Consider the following 22,569-nt stretch of genomic DNA (forward strand, 5'->3'; position numbering starts at 1 on the left):
GCTGTGGAAACAGTCCATTAGCCATGAGATCTCTGAGCAAAGCTCTTCTGATGCTCTGTCCAGGAAGCCATGATGCTGTGGAGGGAATGCGACCATCAGACCATTATTGCTAATATAGTGCAGGGCACTTAGTAGGTGCTCAGCAAATGCTTAGTCAACAAATGGTGATTTTTATGCAACCCCATCTACTCTGTGCCCAGAAACAAGCCCACACATAGTAAGTGCTTTAAATAATTGTTCTGTGAAGGGATGGATGGATGGTTATGCCTTTCTCCTCTATGATTAGAAATTTCCAAAAAATACAAAATATAGCGAAGTGTAGTGTCTTATGTCTGTAATCTTAGCACACAAGAGGCTAAGGCAGGAGGATTGTCTTGAGTTCAAGGCCTACAGTGAGAAACTGACTCAAACGAGTTTATTCAGTGATGTTTATACGTGCCCACATAATATACAGCATTCTTGGGAGGAGCCAGAAAACGCTGACCTACTTGGCAGGTAAATATGGTGTGCAAAGTTGGTCCTGTGCTGTCTCCCTCCTCCCCCATCCTGTCTTTTTTGGGAATTCGGTTCCCTCCAGAGTCCCAAGGGTAGCATTGCCATCTCATTCTTGTTCCAGCCGGAGGAGAGGTAGGGTCAGTGAGCTGCCAAGCTGAAGTTGGGTGACAGACGGGAAGTCTGCCTGTCAATTTGAGCTGCCCCCAGGCTGAGTGAACACCGCATCGCACTCTTGGTGCCGGAGAACGGCTGACTATTGATTAAAAAAAAAAAAAATGTCCCTCTGTGCTTTCCAAATTAAGACGACATTTAACTGAGTGCTTGCTGGCTCGCCTGCTCTGTCTGTCTCCCAGAAGACAGAGCCCATCTTGGTGGAAACTTGTTTAAGAATGTCCAAAGCCTCAGCTTTGACATCTTGGCTGATGTCAAGAAATTTCTGTAACCTTCCTGTTCAGCACACCCAGTTCTGTCATCATCTGTACCGCCTCACTCGGAGCCTATCACGGGGGAAAAGTGCTGGTGTCAGCGTGCTGGGAAGGGATGCGAGATGCAGGGTACAGCACCAGCCCTCACCTCACACCCCTACTCTGACAAAACAGCATTGCCCAGGACTTCTCTGGGTTCTGCAGGGAAGGCTGAGGGCAGACTCGGAGGGTGCAGTGGTCCTTAATCTTAGAGAAGTCAGAGTCCATGTTGAAAATCTGATGACAGCACTATACACTATTCCAGCCCAAAGGAAACTGTATCCCATCCCCACTCAGCCTGCAGTTTAGCTGTTCATAGATTCCGAAGCCCAAACATCCTCGGTTAAGAATGTGTGATGGAAGCCAGGAAGCTCACACATCCGATAACATCACTCAGGATGCTGAGGGAGAATTGCCAAGTGTTCAAGTCTATGGCTATACTGTTACGTTCCAAGTTAGCCTAGGTTACACCTACCCATCCCCCCCCCCTGCTAAAAATAATAAAAATTAAAATGTTAAGTAGCCAGACATGATGGTACATGCCCTTAATCCCTGCATTCAGCAGGCAGAGGCAAGCAGACCTTGGTGAGATCAAGCCCAGGTTGTTCTACCAGGCCAAGCTGGGCTACACAGTGAGACCCTGGTTTTTTGTTTTTTTTTGTTTTTTTTTTTTTTTTCCTATCATCTTTTGTTTGTTTGGTTGGTTGGTTGGTTTGTGGGTGTTTTTTGGAAACAGGGTTTCTCTGTGTAGTAGTGGCTGTCTGTAGACTAGGTGGCTCCAACTCACAGAGGTCCACCTGCCTCTGCCGTGTGTGTGTGTGTGTGTGTGTGTGTGTGTGTGTGTGTGTGTGTGTCTATGTCTGTGTCTGTCTGTGTTTCTGTGTTAAAGGAAATCACCACCACTGCCTGGTAAGACCCTGTTTTAAAAAAAAACAAAACAGGGCTGGGAGGGATGGCTCAGCGGTTAAGAGCACTGACTGCTCTTCCAAAGGTCCTGAGTTCAATTCCCAGCAACCACATGGTGGCTTACAACCATCTGTAATGGGATCTGATGCCCTCTTCTGGTGTGTCTGAAGACAACTACAGTTTATTCACATATATAAAATAAAAATAAATCCTTAAAAAATTTAAAAATTAAAAAATTAAAAAACAAAACAAAACAAAAAAACACTGTGATGCAGAATATTAAATCCCAAATCCCTGACCCCAGACCCTAGCTCTGCTGCAAACTTGCTATGTGGCCTTGTGCAAGTCACCTGTTGTTTCATCTTTCTGTAGCCTTGGTTATAAAATGAAGAGTTGAGACCTGTCTGTGACAGTCATACACTGGTAATCCCAGTACTTGGGAGGTAGAGTCAGCAGGATCAAGAGTTCAAGGTCATTCTCCACTCTAATGAAGGCTTGAAACGTGCAATGTTCAAACTACAATGTTCAAACAATGGTTTAGTGTCTTGGAGCCGTGCTGCATAAACCTTTACAGCCCCATGTTTCCTTAGGCATCTGATGAGAACTTTGTATCTTCTGCTCAGACGAAAATGCTTACACACCAAGTTCAGGGGTCCACGGACTGGAGTTTTAGGACTAGATGGATGAAATGGCTTAGTGTTTGCTTCTTCTGTTTTGTTTTTGTTTGTTTGAGACAGTTTCTCCCTGTAGCTCTGGCTGTCCTGGAACTCGCTGTAGACTAGGTTGGCCCCAAACTCAGAGATCTGCCCACCTCTGCCTCCTGAGTGCTGGGATCCAAGACATGTGTCATCCCTGCCTGGTTTGGTTTAGTGTTTCTATAGATCAAATCTCAGCTATGGTTCCAGCATTCCTAGGTCATCTCCCCACTCCATCTCTCCTCAGCCTGCAAAAGCACTAATTACCCGTGGGGTCAGCATGCTCTATTTTTGTATCGTAGTCTTCAGACTCTGCTTTTAGACAGTAGAACTATTTCCCCACCCCAATGAAGTCCTACTGGAACACCAACATAAATAAAAGGAAACTCTAGGGCTGGAGAGATGGCTCAGTGGTTAAGAGCACTGACTGCTCTTCCAGAGGTCTTGAGTTCAATTCCCAGCAACCACATGGTGGCTCACAGCCATCTGTAATGGTATCCGATGCTCTTTTCAGGTGTGTCTAATGAGAGTGACAGTGTACTCATGTACATAAGATAAATAATCTCTTAAAAAAATAAAATAAGGGCTGGTGAGATGGCTCAGTGGGTAAGAGCACCCGACTGCTCTTCCGAAGGTCCAGAGTTCAAATCCCAGCAACCACATGGTGGCTCACAACCATCCGCAACGAGATCTGGCGCCCTCTTCTGGAGTGTCTGAAGACAGCTACAGTGTACTTACATATAATAAATAAAATCTTTAAAAAAAATAAATAAAATAAAATAAAAGGAGACTCTGAAGCATCTGTTTATCCATTTATTCGACCATGGATCAACTCAACAAGTATTTCAAGTGTCATCTGAGCCAGGCACCTGGCTAGGTAAGATGGAGCTCCTGCCTGCTTGGTTCTCATGACCTCTCTCAGTGGCCTGGAACCCAACAGCTCTGTGAACCAGCTTGACAATCACAGGTCTTACAAGATGACCCTGACCGGAGTGAGGTGATCAGAGACTCAGACCTTGCCTCTGAAAATGCTAACTTCTCCAGGTCTCATAGTCCTCATCTGTAAGATGGAATAACATCACTGCATTCCAAAGTGTGTGACTGTCACCAGCCCGAGGTGGCACCAGCCCGGCTGGCCTGTCTACAGATGAGAGTCAAGAGCCCTGATCTCCCGGAGATGACAAGTGAAGCAGACAATATCTTCTGCCTCTGGTGTCCAGGAGAGTCCCACCCCACCCCATCTTATACTATCCTAAGCTAGCTGTGGCTGCTTGGAAATTTCCGGGGATTAAAAAAAGTATTGGGAAAATATTAGCTATTTCTTCACTCTTCCCACCCCTGAAAAGCTGGCTGCTGTCAGTATGGATTTTCTAGTTCTAGTTCACACACCATCCTCTGGGGCCTCAATTCACAGACCCAAGCCTGCCGATAGAGCAAGACTTCCCCAGATGGGGTGTCAGGTAAGACTACTATATGCACAAGAAGGACTGCTCCCTGGAAAAGGAAGGGACTGGGACTGGGCAGATGCGAACTCCTTTTACCCTGTGCTTGTAAGAGCGGACTAATTCGGAACTGAGTGCCTTCTGTCTGCAAGTCTTCATCTCAGGGACTTTTCCTCTTCCGTTCCTTTGCAATCCAGTGCCATGGTTGATGACATGGGCTTTGGCTTTGGGCCAGCCTGAGCACAAATCCTGAGTCTGCCTCTACTCCCTGCTCAATCTTGGGGAAGACCCCTCAATGTTCCCAAGCTGCATTCCTGTGAAATGGGTATGAAAATACTACCGACCTAGCACTGGGCAGGGCTGGGGTGGGGGTGGGGAATCAAATTAAAGCCTAGTGCCTGGTTCATATAAATACTCTATTTACAGTCTTGCTTTCCTAACGTCCTGATTTTTCTAGCTGAGATGCATATTGTTGGATAGCATAGTGGAATGGGGTCAAGGACACACATGTCCATTGTCTGCGTACCTGACACTGCGAACCAGTGTGACCCACGCCTGTCATGACCCAACAAGAGTTTCATGCCAGGAATTCGATGACAAACAGCTCTCACTCCAAACAGAGTGAGCTGCAGTTTTCCCTTTATTAGTAGGTTGGAAGGCATGTGTGGCTCCCCCAAGAGCCCGCCCTCAACCTTCAGTGTCCAGTGAGGCCATTCCTCTGCTTAGGATACTACACTCTGTGGTATCTGTTCCTCCTGAGGGCCACCTCTGCATGTGTTTTACTGCAAACTCCTAAGAGTGGAACAAGCTGTCCCTGTTGTCCGTAAAGCTCAGCCACGCAGACCATTACAAGGTCTGCCCTAGTCAGTTGCTTGGTAGTCCTGGACTCCTGCTTCCTCTGTGAGGAACAGCATAGCATCAGTTGCCCTAAAGTTAGGAATATCTCTGTCCAATGAATTCCACAAATTTTAAAAACCAGCTTATTCCCTGAGATCCTCAAGACTGGAGTGCCCTAACGTTTCTCAGGGACCCAGGTCCTGGATCCAAACACATCCCAACCAAACATGTTCATAGATTCCTGCCACAGCCAAGTCTGCTCTCAGCTGCCTTCTTTCTACCCATCTGTGCTTCTGAAGCTGAGGCCCCACTGGTGGCTAGGTCTAGACTGAGGGTCCTCCCGCACACCGAGAGCCTCCGCAAAGCTGCGGATGCAGCTTCCACTGGTACCGTGTGCTGCCCCAACAACATCTCCAGCAGAGAGCTCATCTCTGAGACGAAAGTGCTGGCCAGGCGCGTGCCTGTTGGGCTCAGCTCAGGTCCCGGTCCAACTGTCTTGCCGAATGTCTGGAAGGTTCTCGGTTCCTCTGACGCTGTAGCATCGGGGGAAGACAAGTTGTCTCGGTAATTGGTGGTGAGGGGCAATGACAATCTCGCCATCCAGGCTGGGTCAGGGGGACTCAGCTTGTCCAGGGCTAGACCTGCAGAGGAAGGAGGGACACAGTGAGGGCCAGATGCACAGAAGGGCAGGGAAGCCAGGCAGGGTGGGGCTGGAAGCAGAACAAGAGAGGTGGACAAAGAAGGAAAGGGAAATGGTAGGGGACACACTACAGTGAGAGAGAGGGACGGGAAGGAAGAGGCCCTGACAGGCAAGCTCCCTGGGCAGGAAAGCTGCTGACCAAAGCAGCCGGAAGAGCTTACTGGGAAGGAGGCATGAGGACTGATAGAATTAGTCTGTTTCAGCCTGGTATGGAGGAACACCAGCACCAGGGAAACTGAGGTGAGAGAGTTACATTAAATTTGAGGCCAGGCTCTTCTGTGCTTCAAGTTCCAGGCCAGCCAAGGCTGTATAATGAGTCCCTACCTCAAAAAACAAACAAACAAACTAGAAATAAATAATAATGACCACCTATGAAATTGCATAATTATCTCATTTTACCTACTCAGACCCTTGATGTCAAGAGTCTTCTCTACATTTTAAGGGACTCTCAAAGAAGTCCTGTCTAATAGGTAACCAAAACTGGGTTGGACTTAGGTCTGGTGACTTTGAAGCCCCTGGTCGTCCCCAACCTTACCCACTCTCTGGAAAGCATGCCCTTCATGGGTGCTCCTGGGGTCCACCTCTGGAATTCCCAAGGCTGCCAGGACCTGTTTTGTCACCACCTGTCCCTGAGCACTTCCCCTTCACACTGTTACTTTTCCAAAGGCAGGAAATCCTGGTCTAGTGTACAGCTGAAAAGGGGCTGCCCGCCTGAGAATGGTCCTGAGAAAGGGACGGGGCAGTGACAGCAACGGCGACTGCCTGGTGTTTGATGCTTAAGAAAGAAAAACTGTCCCCTAAATTCTCATGCCACACCACAGTTCTTTTCTCATTTCCCCTCAAATGAAAATCCTGTCTCCTGGGCATATATACCCAAAGGATGCTCCAACGTATAACAAGGACACGTGCTCCACTCTGTTCATAGCAGCCTTATTTATAATAGTCAGAAGCTGGAAAGAACCCAGATGTCCCTCAACAGAGGAATGGATACAGAAAATGTGGTACATTTACACAATGGGGTACTACTCAGCTATTAAAAACAATGAATTAATGAAATTCTTAGGCAAATGGATGGAACTAGAAAATATCATCCTGAGTGAGGTAATCCAATCACAAAAGAACACACATGGTATGCACTCACTGATAAGTGGATGTTAGCCCAGAAGCTCAGAATACCCAAGATACAATTTACAGACCACATGACGCTCAAGAAGAGGGAAGACTAAAGTGTGGGTGCTTCCGTCCTTCTTGGAAAGGAGAACAAAATACTCAAAGGAAGAAATATGGAGATAAAGTGTGGAGCACAGACTGAAGGAAAGACCACCCAGAGACTGCCCCACCTGGGGATTCATCCCATATACAGATACCAAACCCAGACACTATTGTGGATGCCAAGAAGTGCTTGCTGACAGGAGCCTGTCTCCTGAGAGGTTCTACCAGAGCCTGACAAATACAGAGGCAGATGCTCGCAGCCAACCATTGGACTGAGCACAAGGTTCCCAATGGAGGATTTAGAGAAAGGACTGAAGGAGCTGAAGGGGTTTGCAACCCCATAGGAAGAACAACACCATCAACCAACCAGAACCCCCAGAGCTCCCAGGGACTAAACCACGAACCAAAGAGTACATATGGAGGGACCCATAGCTCCAGCCGCATATGTAGCAGAGGATGGCCTTGTCAGGCATCAATGGGAGGAGAGGCCCTTGGTCCTGTGAAGGCTTGATGTCCCAGTATAGGGGAATACCAGGGCAGTGAGGCAGGAGTGTATAGGTGGGTGTGGGAACATCCTCATAGAAGCAGGGGGAGGGGGCTAGAATAGTGGATGGGGGGGGCAGGGAGGGGGATAACATTTGAAATGTAAATAAAGAAAATATTCCCTAAAAGAAGAAGAAAATACAAATGGTCAATAATTATTTTCTAAGTGTTATCAGAGAAAGAAAAAGAAAAGAAAAAGGAAAAGAAAATCCCGTCTCGAAAAAATAATTCTAGAAGCTAGATGTGTTGGCACTTGCCTGTAATCCCAGCACTCAGGAGGCTAAGACAAGAGGATTATTGGGAGTTCCAGGATAGAATAGGTCAGTTAGCAGTGCATAAGATTCTTTCTCAAATAACAACAAACAAACATGAATTGCAGCCCCGGAAGCAAAGGCGGGGGGGTGAGGGGGTGCGATAAATGTTTATGGTGACTGGTGTTTTATGTTAGTTTCAGGCTAGTGGTTTCAAATCTGTGCCAGAAGAAGATTCTGGAAGGAAATAGGGCAAAATGTTAACTGAAATTCTCTGGGCACAAATGATCTGTCTTTTTTGTTTGTTTGTTTGCCTGTAGTTCCTGCATTACTAGATGGCTACCTTTGCACGGTGAAAAGGTTATCCAGGTTGCAGCTAATCATTTGTTTGCATTAGTGAATGATCCCCTGGTTCTTGGTTTTGGACTGTACCGGATGGCAGAATCCTCCTCCCTTTCCCGGCCTGGGACTTAGCGAGTGTCTGTTGTATGAGAACAGCTGGAAAATGGTATGAGTCTTCATTATGGCTTCAGTAAGTTTATGGCAGCCAATAAAATAGTCATCATTACCTCCCCCAGCCACCGTGCCTGCGTGCGTGCGTGCGTGTGTGTGTGTATGTGTGGGTGCATGTGTGTGTGTGTATGTGTGGGTGCATGTGTGTGTGTGTATGTGTGGGTGCATGTGTGTGTGTATGTGTGCATGTGTGTATGTGTGTGTGTATGTGTGCATGTGTGCATGTGTGTATGTGTATGTATGTGTGTATGTGTGTGTGTGTATGAATGTGTGTGTGTATGTATGTGAGTGTGTATATGTATGTGTACATATGTGTATGTGTGTATGTGTATGAATGTGTGTGTGTGTAGGCTTTCAGAAGTCAACATCAGATGTCTCTTTCCACACCCTTCCATTTATTTATTTATTTACTTTTGTAGCCCTGCTTGGCCTGGAACCCCTTAAGTAGACCAAGCTAGTGTTAGACTTGCAGACTCCACCTGTCTCCACCTTCTGAGTGCTGACAGACGCTCTCACTAACCCTGAAACTCACCATTCAGCTACGATGGCGAGTTCACAAGCTTCAGGGAGCCTCCAGGCTCTGCCCCCCCAACTCTGAGATTACAGATGCACCCCCGTGCCTGGCTCTTACATGGCTTTTAAGGAATCCAGACTTAGGTCCTCAAACTTGTGTGGCAAGCAAGCCCCACCCTGAGTCATCGAAGCCCCATTATCATCACACCCTCAGGTTCTTTATCTGGTCACCAAGTCCCCAGTCCTAAGCACATCCCTCAGTAGCCCTGGGGTATCCAAACAAAGTCTTTCCCACCCCTTTTTTCTTCTTCCAAACCCACTTTGCCCAATGCCTTCTGGGCTATGGGGAGGCAGGGCAGGGCAAGCATTGAGCCCGAAAGTTCTAGCCACAGCTGGTCAATGATAGAATTCAGAACTGTAGTCACCAACCGTATGTGGGTACTGAGCCCTTGAAGTGTACGACTAAAGACTCAATATTTCATTTTATTTAATTTCACTTCATTTAAACTTAAAGAGCCATATGTGGCCAGTGGCTATCATATTGAGCAGCACAGCTCTGAAATTTAGAGCCATATCGTCTATGTTAATAGCCATTAGCTGCATGACCCTGGGCAAATTATTAAACACTCTTGACCCTCAGTTTTTTTCCCCTTTATGAAATGAGGATAATGAATAGCCCCTTTCTCTTCATATTTTCTCCAGAGGAACTTACAATAGGTGACTTGCACTTAGAAAGCGCTCTGTCAATGCTAGTTATGGTTTTTAGCCCCAGAAAGGGCAAAACCTGCCATGCCTTGCATCCAGATGGAAGCCAAGGAAGGTAAATCCACCAACAGGATAGGCGGTCAGAGTAGCGCGTGCCACCCAAAGGAGGGAGATTCCACTGAAGGTGCTTGGCAGGTGGCCTGCATTAAAATCCATATATATTTTTTGTTTATCTTTTGTTTTGTTTCTTTTGAGACAAAGTTCCTCTGTGTAGCCCTGGCTGTCCTAGAACTCCTTCTGTAGATCAGGTTGGCCTCAAACTTGTGGACATCCACCAGCTCTCTGCCTTCCGTGTACTGGGATTAAGGTATGTGGCACCACAGCCTGGTCCATATTATGTTTAATGTTAAAATTAATTGCTTTGCTCTCCTCCTCTTCCTCCTTTAAAAAAAAAAAAAAAAAAAACAGGGTTGGGCTGGAGAGATGGTTCAGAGCTTAAGAGCACTGACTACTCTTCCAGAGGTCCTGAGTTCAATTCCCAGCATCCACATGGTTGCTCACAACCATCTGTAATGGGATCTGATGCCCTCTTCTGGAGTGTCTGAAGACAGCAACAGTGTATTCATCTGCATAAAAAAATTAAATAAGCCGGGTGGTGGTGGTGCATGCCTTTAATCCCAGAACTTGGGAGGCAGAAACAGGCAGATTTTTGAATTCGAGGCCAGCCTGGTCTACAGAGTGAGTTCCAGGACAGTCAGGGCTTTACAGAGAAACCCTGTCTCGAAAAACAAAAAAACAGGAAAACAAAAAAACAACAACAACAAAAAATTAAATAAATCTTTAAAAAATCATTTTTAAAAATTAAATAAAAGTAAAAACAGGGTCTTATATAGCCCAGAGTAGACCATAATTCCTCCTGTAACTGAGGAGGACCTTCAACTTCTGACTTTCCACTCCCAAACTCTGGTATCACAGGTGTGTATCAACAGGCCCATTTAATACAGTGCTTGTGTGTGAATGAGCCTAGAAACATTCTACCAAACCAAAACTAATTGTCTTCTACCAAACATTTTTTTTTCTTTAGTTTCAATTAGCACATTAAGGAGTTGCCTACTTTCTGGAGGGAAAGGTTATTTAAATATGCCAACCGTAACAGTGTAGTTGAGTTGCTACTGCCCAGGCTTGAGCACCCCTGCCATGAGCAAGGAGACTTTGGGCAGGCCAACTTAGCTCCTAAGCCTGTGTTCACCTGTATCATGTCCCCCCGCTCCCAGAGGTCTGCCTGTAGGTATTCCTGGTGCCGGGCACACAGATCAAGAATGAAGTGATTGCTCACTCAGAAAGGACCCCCGAAGTCAAGCCTTGTGCTATGTTATTCTTTTTCTTTTTTTTTTAATTTTCAAGAAAGGTTTTTATTCTGTTTTATGTCTATGAGTGTTCTACCTGATGTCTGTCTGGGCTTTGAATGTGTACCTATTGCCTGTGAAGTTCAGAGGAGGATATTGGGGTTCCCTGGAATTAGAGTTATAAATGGCTGTGAGCTGCCATGTGGGTGCTAGGAATTGAACCCAGGTCCTCTGGAAAAGCAGCCAGCACTCTTAACCACTGAGTCATCTTTCCAGTCTGTTCATTATTCTTAACAATGATTTAAAAAAAAAAAAAAAAAAAAGAACCCAGGGGCTCGAGAGATGACTCAGTGGTTAAGAGTACTGGCTGCTCTTCCAGAGGACCTGGGTTCAATTCCTAGCACCTACATGACTTTTCACAACTGTCTGTAACTCCAGTTCCAGGGGATTCGATACACTCACACACACAAATGTGCAGGCTTAAACACCAATATGCATAAAATAAAAAAAATGGTGAAAACCCTGGTCATTAAACAAAGGAAGGCTGGGTAATGGGGCTCATGCCTGTGATCCCTGTACTTCACACTGGGAAACTGAGGCAGGAGGATTTCAAAGAAGAATTCAAGGTCATCCTGGGCTACATATTGACAGAGTGAAACCCTGTCTTAAATAACTATGCCTACCACCGTATAACTAAAGGAGCAAACAGATAAATAACCACTTTCTGAGACTGCAGGGCAAGTAAAATGCTGGCCACGCCCCTCTCTGCGGTGGCCTGGAACAGAACTCTGCAGTCGGGGTGCATGGGAGGAGGATGGGCACACGGAGACGGCACCAAGGTGACCCCGGGGCATCCTTACCTGTATTAGGGTCCAACAGGCTCGACAGCTCTTCTTCTAGAAGTCGCTTTACTGAAAGGTCCTCCTCCGGGCTTGGGGGCCCTTCTTCCAGGTCAGGTTCTGCTTGGCTACTAGGCTTGAGGCCTACAAGGCCCTCTGTGTCTGGGATGGTACCCCTGTGAAGAAAGCCGATGGGGTTTCACGTGAGGAATTCCCACAGAACTGTCTGTTCAGGCAGCCTTTGTCATCTACACAAGGAACTGGTATAAGGCTGGCTTACAGAGTCAGGGTGAACTGAGTCCTGAACGCCTGAAGATTGTTTTCTCTAGAAGGAAATGGGAGTGATACCTAGTATCTTTCCTGGGGGCGGGGTTGGGGGGTGTGTAAAATGAGACTTCATAGGTAAAGCCTTTAGTGGGGTGCCCTGCAACACTGTAACGGGTAGGCACACAGAAGAGAAAGGAAGCCATTGGTAGTGTTGCTCACTACTGCCCCCTCACGCCTCCAATGAAGGTTTATTGGAGCACAGGGCAGCATTTAATAAACTTCTTCAGTCAACTTGATCATCTACCCTGCACCAGCCAGGCAAGGCTCTTTTTGCCTTTCTTTTTCTTTCTTTCTTTCTTTTTTTTTTAAGACATATTTATTTATTTTATGTATATGAGTACACCATTGCTCTATTCAGACACACCACAAGAGGGCATCAGATCCCATTACAGAAGTTTATGAGCCACCATGTAGTTGCTGAGATTCAAACTCAGGACCTCTGGAAGAGCAGTCGGTGCTCTTAACCACTGAGCCATCTCTCCATTCTCTTGTCAAGTACTCAGAACATGGCCTGGCACACACAGGGTGCTTGACAAACCTATGGAATAAGTGAGCAGCTTCCTTCCTACCAAAGCCACATCTCAGAGCAAAGGGGCAGGGGTGTGTGTGTGTCTATGTCTGTGAGGGGGTGGGGGGTGTGTATCATATCTGCATCTGTACCCCAGTTTCCTGGCTTAACATGGGGCCCCTATGTCTCACTGAGCCTCGGGGCCTCTGACTGTCATTCAGGAGGAAGCTCATTTCTACAGGTGAAAATCCTCCCCAGAGCCCCTAAGGCCCATGAGTCCCATCTGCTGTTTGTTGTCCTCATTTCCCACTGTGACTCTTGCTGCTGCTGTTAAGCAATCAGCTAGGAGGCAGCAAGCTGGGGGTAACAGTGTGGACTACCCTAACCCAGGTGTAGGCTCTCCCCAAAGTGCAGACACTTGCTCGCTAGACCTTTTCAAGCCTATACAGAAGAGGCACTCCCATTTTACCGGCTAGAAGATTTTTGCAACTTGCCTATCCCCCCACCCCACCCTACCCCACTTGTTGACTAAGGAATTAAGCAAGAATTCGAATCTTGACTCATGACTCTAGAATGTATGTTCTAAAGCAAAGGCCTTTAGAGCTGCTCCTCTGACCTCCTATCCCAGAGTTCCCACTCCCCCAGGCAAGTAGATAGCAATCTAGAATTCCTTTCCCAAAGTAGGTCATAGAAACTAGAACTCTATCCAAAGCCAACCCTAAAACCTAAAAACAGGACTTGAATTTCCCCCTTACTTTCTGGGTAAGAGTTGGCAATAAAGAAATTCTCTGAGCTGCCTAGCTTGCTTGCAGGTTATAAGTCCCTTGTTCCAGAAAAAGCTCCTGTCCCATACCTGGAAGCAGGAAGTGTGTGGTGGAACAGTCAGGAAGCTCTACAGATAGGCCTTGCTTGGGCTCCCCACTTGATCTAAATTTTCATTTCCTCATTCCCCTCTTATCCAATTTTATTTTCATAGGTATTCCTGCAACACTGAACCCAATCTTAAACATGGATCTTTGGATCTTCAACCTAAAGGTTTCTCTATTACATAAAATTATGATTTGAAAAAAATTGTAACGGGGCCAGTGAGGTAGATAGATGCCTTAGTGGCTAAGGGTGCTTGTCACCAAACCCAATGACCTGAGTTCAATCCTTAATACCTTTGTGATGGAAAGAGAAAGCAAACACTTACATATGGTCGTCCATCCTCCACATATACTCTTCTACCCATTCATAGGCAAAATACATGTAAGATAATTTTAAAACATTTTTATGTCTTTTCTCTTGTTCACTGCTCTATTACCAGTTTATTTCCACAGGCTCAAAAGTCGAGCCTGCAGAAAGAAAATCTATTTCTCCCTTGTATAGTGAGGAGTAGGATTTGAGATCCATCTTGAGGTCTCTTCAGTTCCAGGACCTGTCCTGAGGACCACGCCCTCACATCTACATCCTGATGTAGTAGGCCAAGAGAAAGAAAGAAGAGAGGTACAGATTTCAAACCAATCAAGTAATCAGGGGACAGATAGTCAAAGGTAAGAGATGAAGTAATTTCCTTGGTGGCATTGGGACCTGTAAATATCATAAATACAGAGGTCCCAGGACGGAGCTTCCGGAGTGGGGGATGGGTGCTGTCTGCTGCACATACCCCCAGGGCTGAGTTCCTAGGGTGTACTCACCCTTCCACACATCCCCAAGACTGTAGTGACTTAGGGGCCCAGAGGGGACTGTGTTGTGGGTGCTACGTGCTGCTTACCTGCTGCTGCCGGGCTTGGCCGAGTATTTATTTCCTCGGTGGTTTGGTTTGGGCTGGAATTGGCCCTGGTGCAGCAAGGACAGCAGCTGGGAGATTTGCTACAAGACAGGAAAAATCTGTTGACTCCACACAATTCCGACCCTGCACGCTTCCTCGCCGGATGTTTCCCTCAATGCTGGTGCTTTCTTTTTATAGTTTTTCCTCTGGCTTCAGATGCTTCTGTGATCAGATAGGGGGCTGGGGGGGAATGGACCTGGAGGACTGAGTAAGGGACCTGGGGGGAGGGTGCTTCCTGGCTTTGTCTGTCACTGCAAGCCCTGGGCAGCTGAAGGAGATGGCATGGAGACCCTTGAAACCATGCCCACAAACTCCTTCCCTGGAGTGGCTGGTGGACTTTGAGGGCCGAAGTGAAAGGGGTATTTCCTGATCTTATGGTTGTTACTTTGATAAGGATTACCTTTGACCTGTATTCAAGCATTCTGGCCAGTTTATGTGGGCAGTATGGACGACTGCATTGTATAGAGAAAAAAATGATGTCATTTCATCAACTCACTTATTCGCCCTGCCAACCAATGGCCATGCATTTAAATGCATTTGTGCCAGGTATAGTGTTTCTGTGGGACTTGTAAGAACAAGAAAGGGACACCCTCCCCTTTTTGTCTCTGGAAGTTCATGGTTTACAAGGAAGACAGGGGGCAGGGGCGGGGCGGGGTGTGTGTGTGTGTGTGTGTGTGTGTGTGTGTGTGTGTGACAGAGACTGTATTTGAGTTATTGGGAAGGGGCGAGGTCTGTAGGAGCAGAGGTCTCAAACCTATTTTGAAGCAGGCAGCAAGTCAGGAGGTGCTGCTGAAGAAAACTATCCATTTGCTTTCTGCCCATGGAGACGGGCTCTTACTATGCTGTGCAGGCTAGCCTTGAACTCTCTCTTTAGCTTCCTGAAAGACTGTAACTATAGGCATGCGCCACCAAATTTGGCTTTCAGGCAATTCGACAAATGATTTTTTTTTTTTTTTGAATTCTGGCTGCATGCCAGGAACTCCTGCTGAGATTTAAGGCTCCGCAGGAAGTCCGCCAGAGACTAGGGGGTCTAGACAGTAACAGAAGACGGCTTCTGGGCTTCTGTTAAGGTCCAGGGAAAAATATGGACGTTTCAGAAGGTGAAAGAAGTGGGGATTGTCTAGTTGTCAGCCCTATACCCTGACAGGAGAGAGCCAGAAGCAGACCTTGTCTTGGCAGACTGCATTCTCCTTGTGGTCACTAGCTTGGGAACTTTCAGGCAGATTTTGAGATCTTTTGAGACCCTCCAGCTTAGTTATCTCTCATCTCTGAAGTGGGTTTGCATCCCCACAGCATTATCAGTGTTAATTAGCTATCTTGATATTAAAATTCTTCCACAGACTCAGGGGTATAACCCCTAAAAATGCTGCTTCTCTGTGGCCAGGACTGGGGTTTCACTGAGACTTGGGAGAGTCAGGGCCCCATAGCCTGCCTCAGGTAGATCCTGCCTCCCCACCGGGCCCAGAAGCCCTTAAAAGGAAGCCACCTGCTACCTTTTACCCAGGTAAATCCAAACTGAAGAGCCACGCCCAGTGCTGCATCCGGGCATTCAGAGTCACTTCACAGTTGGAACCCAAATTCTGGGGTTGGACTTGGGTTCACATTCTAAATCTGTTCCTGCCTCACCTCCCATCTCCATGGCCCTAGGAACTCACTCCTGGCTTCTAAACCAGTGTCCTCAGCAGTGCAGGAATGAGACTGAGGTCACGTGGTGCTTATATTTCAGTGAGCTGAGGCACCTGACTCACTTGTTGATAGAGCCTGTGGTAGCACTTAGTGATTACTCGGTGACAACTAATCTCATTTGTGCCACACAATAGCTGCAGGAAAGAGACACCATCCCAAACATTTAAAGAGATGGAAGCTGAGGTTCACAGTTCTCACAGCACCAAGGCCTGGAACTTGAATTTAGATCTGACTTTATTGAGGAGCTGAACTGTCATAAAAACCTAAGCACTCGGTATCTTTCTCTCGCCCTCCAATTGACTCCACGTGGATACCTTTCTATCCATCACTTTAGTATGTCGTGCAAAGTGTCCGCTCTCTACTGTCATGGCCAGTGACATATAGTGTCATGGCATAAGAGTGCATTCGAAAAGCAACTGATGGATGAATGGGAGGGAATGAATGAAGTCATTGGCTGTAGCTTCCTCTGGGTTTGCAGAGAGCCCTAGGGTAAGTTTCCTAGGAGACTAGCTAAGCCACCAGGTGGTTTCCTGGGCAGGGGGCTGGGAAGGAAGCTGTGTGCTTGCTCCATGAGAAACCTGAGCCCATTGTCTGGTCCACAAAAGTGTGTCTCTGCCGCAGCACAGGCTAGCACAGAGTAAGCTCTCTGGGAGTCAGAGAAGCAGTTAGGGAGGTGTTAAGCACTATCTCTGAGCAAACCTCCCATTTGTGCTTATAAAAACCCCAAAGCAGGAAATGGATAGTTACTCATCATCCCGTTAATCCTCCCCTCCAGGGCAGTAGCCGAGCAAGTAAGCTTGGCTTTGTAATCCCATTTTGTAGATGAAGACAGTGAGGCTCCACTGTTAAAGGTCATTGCCTCTGTTCTGCAGTTCTAAGCTGCTGTGTTTGAACTTGGATCTGCCTAGCTAGAAGGGTTGTTTCCACTGGGTTGTTCTGTGGGTCCAGCACACAGAACTTTGGAGTCTCAGGCAAGTCAAGCGCTTCCCCTGGAGCCTGCGGCAGTGGTTAAGTAGACCTGACTCCTTCACAGGGACATTGCCTAGCTAAGACGGAGCAGGTTTGCAGCAGGATGGACAGGTGTTTTGTGGAGGCGATAGTACTCATTTGCTGAGCACGCACTACAGGACAGACAGACACAGCTGTCCAGGCATTGCTGCCGTTGATTGATTCTTTTTTTTTTTTTTTTTTCTAATGCAGATGTGGGAGAAGCATGCTACTAAAGTAGATGCTTTCAATAGATGAGCTGAGTAACTTCTCTCTGAGCCACAGGTGGGAAGAGGTGGAGGCAGAATTTGAACCTAGGCAAACCTTACTCTAAGGTTTTTATTCCTAATCACTACCTTTGTCAAGCATGCATTAGCACATTACAGGAATTAACTGAATTAACATTACAGACCGTCAGGACAACTCTACAAGGCACATACTTCTCACTGACATACCCATCTCACCACTAAGGAAACTGAGGCCCACAGACAACTAATTAGTCTTGGATCACACAGTGATCCTGGCCACTGTGCCCTTAACCTCTGCATCACCCAGTACTGGGTGAGTCTAAGGATGAATATGGGAAACGAGGACGTCTAATGCTTTTAGTGATGTAATTCTTTTGGGGCTGACCAGAGAAAGTGCTGCCCATGCCAGAGGTACCTGGACAGGAGGAGAGTCCCCAGCAGGCTCCTCCACGGGGTTCCGCTCTGCAAAAGCAGCCACAGAGAGCCGAACCAGGCTCCTCAGAATCTGATGAGGACCGGACTCTCCTCTAGGAGACACTTTGCCATTGAGATTCCGCTGTCGTCTCAGGGTTGCAGAGGACGCTGGTGGGCTCTGTGGGGCCTCCTCCTTGCCTTGGTCTCCAGTTGCCCTCGCTATGGGGCTGCCAGGCACCTTCAGAGGCCTTAAGAGTGGCTGGCGTACAGCAGGTGGGGACTCAGGAAGGTTTAGGTTCTCCCGGGAGGCATTCCTCTGCCTGGGATGGTTAAAGAGAAAGTTGAAGGTGTCCTGCAGTACCTCCTGGCTCTCTGCCAGTTCTCCCTGGTTGCCTTGGTTACGCAGGGTCCTGTATAGGGTTGGTGTGAGGTGGAAGGGGGCCTGCAGGCAGGAGTCCCAGCCTGCCTCCATCAGTGTCTCCTTGCTGGTATCCTTGTGAGATGGCCTGACTTCATCAGTCTCATCCTCGTGGGCCCTAAGCACAGGCACCAGGTGGATATCTGCCTTCTGAATGTGTTTCTGGGGCCTCTTGGGCTGGTGGCGGTACGAGGACTCAGCTTCTCGGCAGTTGTAGGCCCTGTTATCCTTTCTCTCTGTCCTGCAGATGGACACGAACAGGGCTAAGAGCAATCCAAAGATGGCCAGCAGTACAGCCAGGCAGATCAAAGCCAGCGCTGGTGTGCTCAGAACTCCAGGCTCATGAGCAGAATCCCTTAGGTGGTCCACACTGGTGACAAACACGACCTTCAATGAAACTTGGGTCTGCAAGGAAGGGCTGCCCTGGTCCTCCACCACTATTCCCAGGTCCCACTGACTCCCGATGAGGCTGCTGGCATTGGTGACATTAATGAATAGCTGCCCCAAGGAAGGGCTGAGGACAAAGAGATGAGCATCATTCCCACTTTGAATGCTGTAGAAGAGTTCCCCATTGGCCCCCGAGTCTGCATCCCTTGCCACAATTGTCACCAAAAGGAAAGACCAGGGGCTGTGGGTAGCCTTTGGTGGTATACCAGTACCTGCTGGATCCATGCCACTGGGATTCTCAATGGGCAACAGAAGGTGGCCCGTGGAGGCATTTACAAGCACTGAAAGGGTGGCTTTGCCTTCACTGAGCACAGGCTGAATCACTTCTGGGGCATTATCATTGGCATCCAAGAGGCTAACCCACACCGAGATGCTGGATGCGAGCTGGGGTTGCCCTCTGTCCTCTGCTATCACCTGGAACTCAAAGCCTGCCATCTGTTCATAGTCCAGTGACCTCTGAACAGTGATTTCTCCTGTTTCAAAGTCAATAATGACTAAGTGAGAAACGGGGGAGTCCTTGATACGGTATGACACTTTTCCATTACTGCCCAAGTCAGCATCATGCGCTTTGAGCGTGATGAGGTGAAGAGAGGGTGGGTTGTTTTCCCAAGTGGAGACCTCGTACCGGCTCTTCTCAAACACAGGGGCATTGTCGTTGACATCACTAACCTGAATTTGGAGCTCCTTCTCAGCTGATAAGGGCTGGGGTCCTTGGTCTTGGGCAAACACAGTGAGAGTATACATGGGCCACTGCTCTCTGTCCAGTGTGGCATTGGTGAGCAGCATGTACGTGTTGCCGTTAGTCCTTTTCAGTCTGAAGTGGCCCAGCTCTTGATTCAGCCAACAGTGGACGAGACCGTTGTTTCCTGAGTCCAAGTCATTCGCACTGACAAGGGCAATGAAGCTATCCCTGGGAAGATCTTCTGACACCAGCGACGTCTGGGAGGCCCACGTGATGAGGATGCTTGGGGCATTGTCATTGACATCCAGAACTTTGATGAGAACTTTGCAATGGCCTGGGATGGAATTGGGACCCAAATCCCTTGCCTGGACATCCACCTCATAGGCAGGATTCTTCTCGTAATCTAGGGCTTGGCGCAGAATGATCTGGCCTGTCTTGGCATCTATGCCAAAGGTGTTCATCACCTCTGGGGACACATGCTTGCCAAAGAAGAACTCTACCTCCCCATTGGGTCCTTGGTCGGGATCCGTAGCAGTCAAGTTTATGAGGAGAGTACCAGGGGCAGTGTCTTCTGGGATTTCTAGTGCTAGTGAACTCTCAGCAAACACTGGACTATTGTCATTGGAGTCCAGGACATTGACCTTGACCACGCTGATTCCTGACTTAGGGGGATTCCCATTGTCATAGGCGGTCAGCACCAGATCAAAATATGAGTGGACTTCCCTGTCCAACTCCTTCACCACCACAAGCTCTGCATGTTTGGTCTCATCAGGGCCCACAATAACATCCAGGGCAAAGTGTTCACTGGGAGACAGGGAGTAGGAATATAAGCTGTTAGGACCCGTGTCTTGGTCAAGAGCTCTGTCCAAGGGGATTCGTGTGTGCAAAGAGGCACTCTCTGAGATTTCCAGTTCCTGCTCGTCTTTGGGAAACTGTGGCTGGTGGTCATTGATGTCTAGCACCTGAATCTCCACATGAATTAGAGCAGACGCCCCTGTGGCAAGCACATCAAATGACACCAGACAGGGATCTTGCTGCCGACATAGCTTCTCCCGATCCAGCCGGCTGGAAGTGCTGAGCAGGCCGTCCTCAGAGTTCATCTGAAACGGCAGTGCCTGAGGCAGCTGCAGAATCTGGAAGGCATCTCCTGCCTTCCCACGCCTCTCCTCCACTCTTAGTTCTTGGGACAGTTTCCCTATCACCGTGCCAGACGGCACTTCCTCTGTCACTTGGAATTTCACCATGACAGTGGCCACCTCCTGACAATCCCCTGAAAGGAACAAGTAGCTTCCTGGCCCTAAGAGCCCTAGCAGGAATGGCAGAAGTAGCATCATGCTTACCGGCGGGTAGGCTGGACTGGAGTTTTTCAAAGGCAGAGCTTGTCCCCAGTAGTTCCTGAATGGCTTGGTCAGCCTGGATCTCCCACTTCAGACCTGCTGGTACAACTCTGTCCCATAATTAGAAGATGCTGTAAGGAGCAGGATTCCCAAGCAAGGCCATCTCCGTGACAAGTGATCTGAGAGGTCCCAGAACAGATAAATTGCTGGAAGAGATTCTTGCTCCACCGCAGCACCAGCTGGTCCACTTAGCAGTGATGGGCAAGTACCGGTCTAAGAGAGACTTGACCTAGTAAAGCAGGATGTAGGGATTTGACTTCCAAACAGTTAGTAGACTGGGGAAGCAGAGAAGCAGCTTTTTCCTATGGAAACCCCACCTACAGGAAAAGGGAGGGCTGCGAGTTTCAATGGCAATTAGAGAAAGAGCATTTCCTGTGAAGCCGAGAGGCCTGTTGCTGAAGAGGATGAGGCCAGGGCTCCTGGGACAGGCTGGATGAGAAGGTGCTGTCCATGCGGCAAGGCAGCCAATGAGGGACAAGGAGTCACTGCGTAGCCAAGTGAGCAAGGAACTTGACCTATGCTGATGTCCCTCTAGGGCGTGTTGGGCTCCCCATCTCTCTACTTCATCTTTTTTGCTTGCCTTCCTCTCCCATTCTTCTGCCTTCTGCCCCTGCCCTTTTCCTACACTTGCTGGACTCTCAGCCTCAACTTTGCCCCCGTGCTTGTCTCTCTGGAAAGCAGCTGTGCTGAGTACGATGACCACAGGAGCAAAATGGGCTCAAATGCTGACTGCAATGCGACATCTGGGTCTGCCGGGACAAATAACTTAACCTCTCCGAGCTGGTCCCAAGAGTAAAGTTACTGTAGTCCCCACAGCCCATCCCACCTGTGGCTGGAGCTTACATTAGCCATGGGGTAGTTCTTACACAGACACCTAGGGTGTCAGTGGCACTGCTAGAAGCTGTAAGGACCTGTCTGATCTGACTGCAAGGCTCCCTCCCCCTCTTTTCCTGAGATCCATTGTTCTTTGCATCTGGTCCAACTTGAGTCCCTGTCTGGGGAAGCCCCGAGCCTTTCTTCCCCTGTCTCAACCTTTTCACGGTTCCTTCTCCCACACCTTCCTCTCCCTTTCATCGGTCTTTCCTGCAATTCTTCTCACCACACTTTTGTTTATGAGAGTCCTAACATCGGCTGCCTTGCTGCCTCTACTCCCACCCCAAGACATAGGGCAACCTCTCCCTCCCGTTGACCTTCTCTCTCAGGCAGAGGAGGGGCAGGTGGCTTGCATGGCCTCTTGACTTCTGCTTTTCCCCTCAGGATGCTGCTTCCAGTATTCATCCAGCCTTATGACCCAGCCCTATGTAGGGTTTTTATTCTGGAGATCTGTAAAGCATTTCAAAGTGTAGAAATTAAGGTCAACTTCCTAAAGATGGGTGTCTGTTGCTGAGTCCTTGGGGCCAGTGATGCCCCATTTGGACACAGTGACACCACTCAGGGCTTGTTGGCATGGAGACCCACGGCAGTCAGGATGGGGTGGCTGAGGGTTAACCATGTGTGCTCCCTCCCCCTCCCTTTGCCCGTTCTTTTCTTCTATCCTGCATTTCCCTCCTGCAGTTTGCTGAGTGGTCTCACAGAGTGCACTAAGGCAAGGCCAGGGTCCTAAGTCCATAGACCATTTCCTACGACTCAGCTTTGGGGACCTTGGAACCTTCACAGACTTAGAGCGCAAGTTACTTGAGTCTCTGGGCCTCAGTTTCCTTTTCTGACAGTGTGTTGTCATCTATAAGATTATAGTAGGGATGAGAAAAAAAAAGCGATTCACATGAAGGCCTGGCAGAAAGCACTCAGCAGGCGGGACCACTATTTTCTCCCTCTCATCTTGCAGGTTTAATGGTTCAAACACAAATGTGAAGCCATTTATGCCTTTACCTTTCTGGTTTTGTTCTTTTTTTTTCTCCCCTGGTCTGGTCTATCTTAGTTCTGGATGAGCAAGAGGCAGGCTGTCCTACAAGGAGAGAGCCATGTGGTCCCCTCAGAGCACAGGAGCACAGTAGGTGCTCATTGGCCTCTGATGACAGCATACATGATGACGTCACTGTCTGACCCTTATTCATCCTACTACTGCACCAGGCAGAGAAGAGACTGTGACACCCCCCCCCCCAAAAAAGGGCTTCCAGTCAATGCGGAAGTAGGGGAAATGAAAATGTGAGCTCAATGTGGTGGCTGTGGACTGTGGCCGGAGAG

The 22,569-nt window shown here is 48.1% G+C and overlaps 1 protein-coding gene across 1 annotated transcript; it reads right to left on the reverse strand.

The window, feature by feature from the left end:
• Window positions 1-3,373: 3,373 nt before the first annotated feature.
• Window positions 3,374-20,644, reverse strand: Pcdh12 (protocadherin 12). Its single transcript, XM_021151061.3, has 4 exons — window positions 17,443-20,644; window positions 14,050-14,147; window positions 11,483-11,637; window positions 3,374-5,480 (listed from the first exon to the last, which is right to left on the reverse strand). The coding sequence occupies exons 1-4, from the start codon at window positions 20,320-20,322 to the stop codon at window positions 5,071-5,073; spliced, it is 3,543 nt and encodes a 1,180-aa protein (XP_021006720.1). The 5' UTR covers window positions 20,323-20,644; the 3' UTR covers window positions 3,374-5,070.
• Between the last annotated feature and the right edge of the window lie 1,925 nt (window positions 20,645-22,569).

The sequence above is a fragment of the Mus caroli genome, unplaced genomic scaffold (genome assembly GCF_978045245.1).
Source record: "Mus caroli unplaced genomic scaffold, Mus_caroli_1 scaffold_19, whole genome shotgun sequence".
Taxonomy (NCBI): domain Eukaryota; kingdom Metazoa; phylum Chordata; class Mammalia; order Rodentia; family Muridae; genus Mus; species Mus caroli.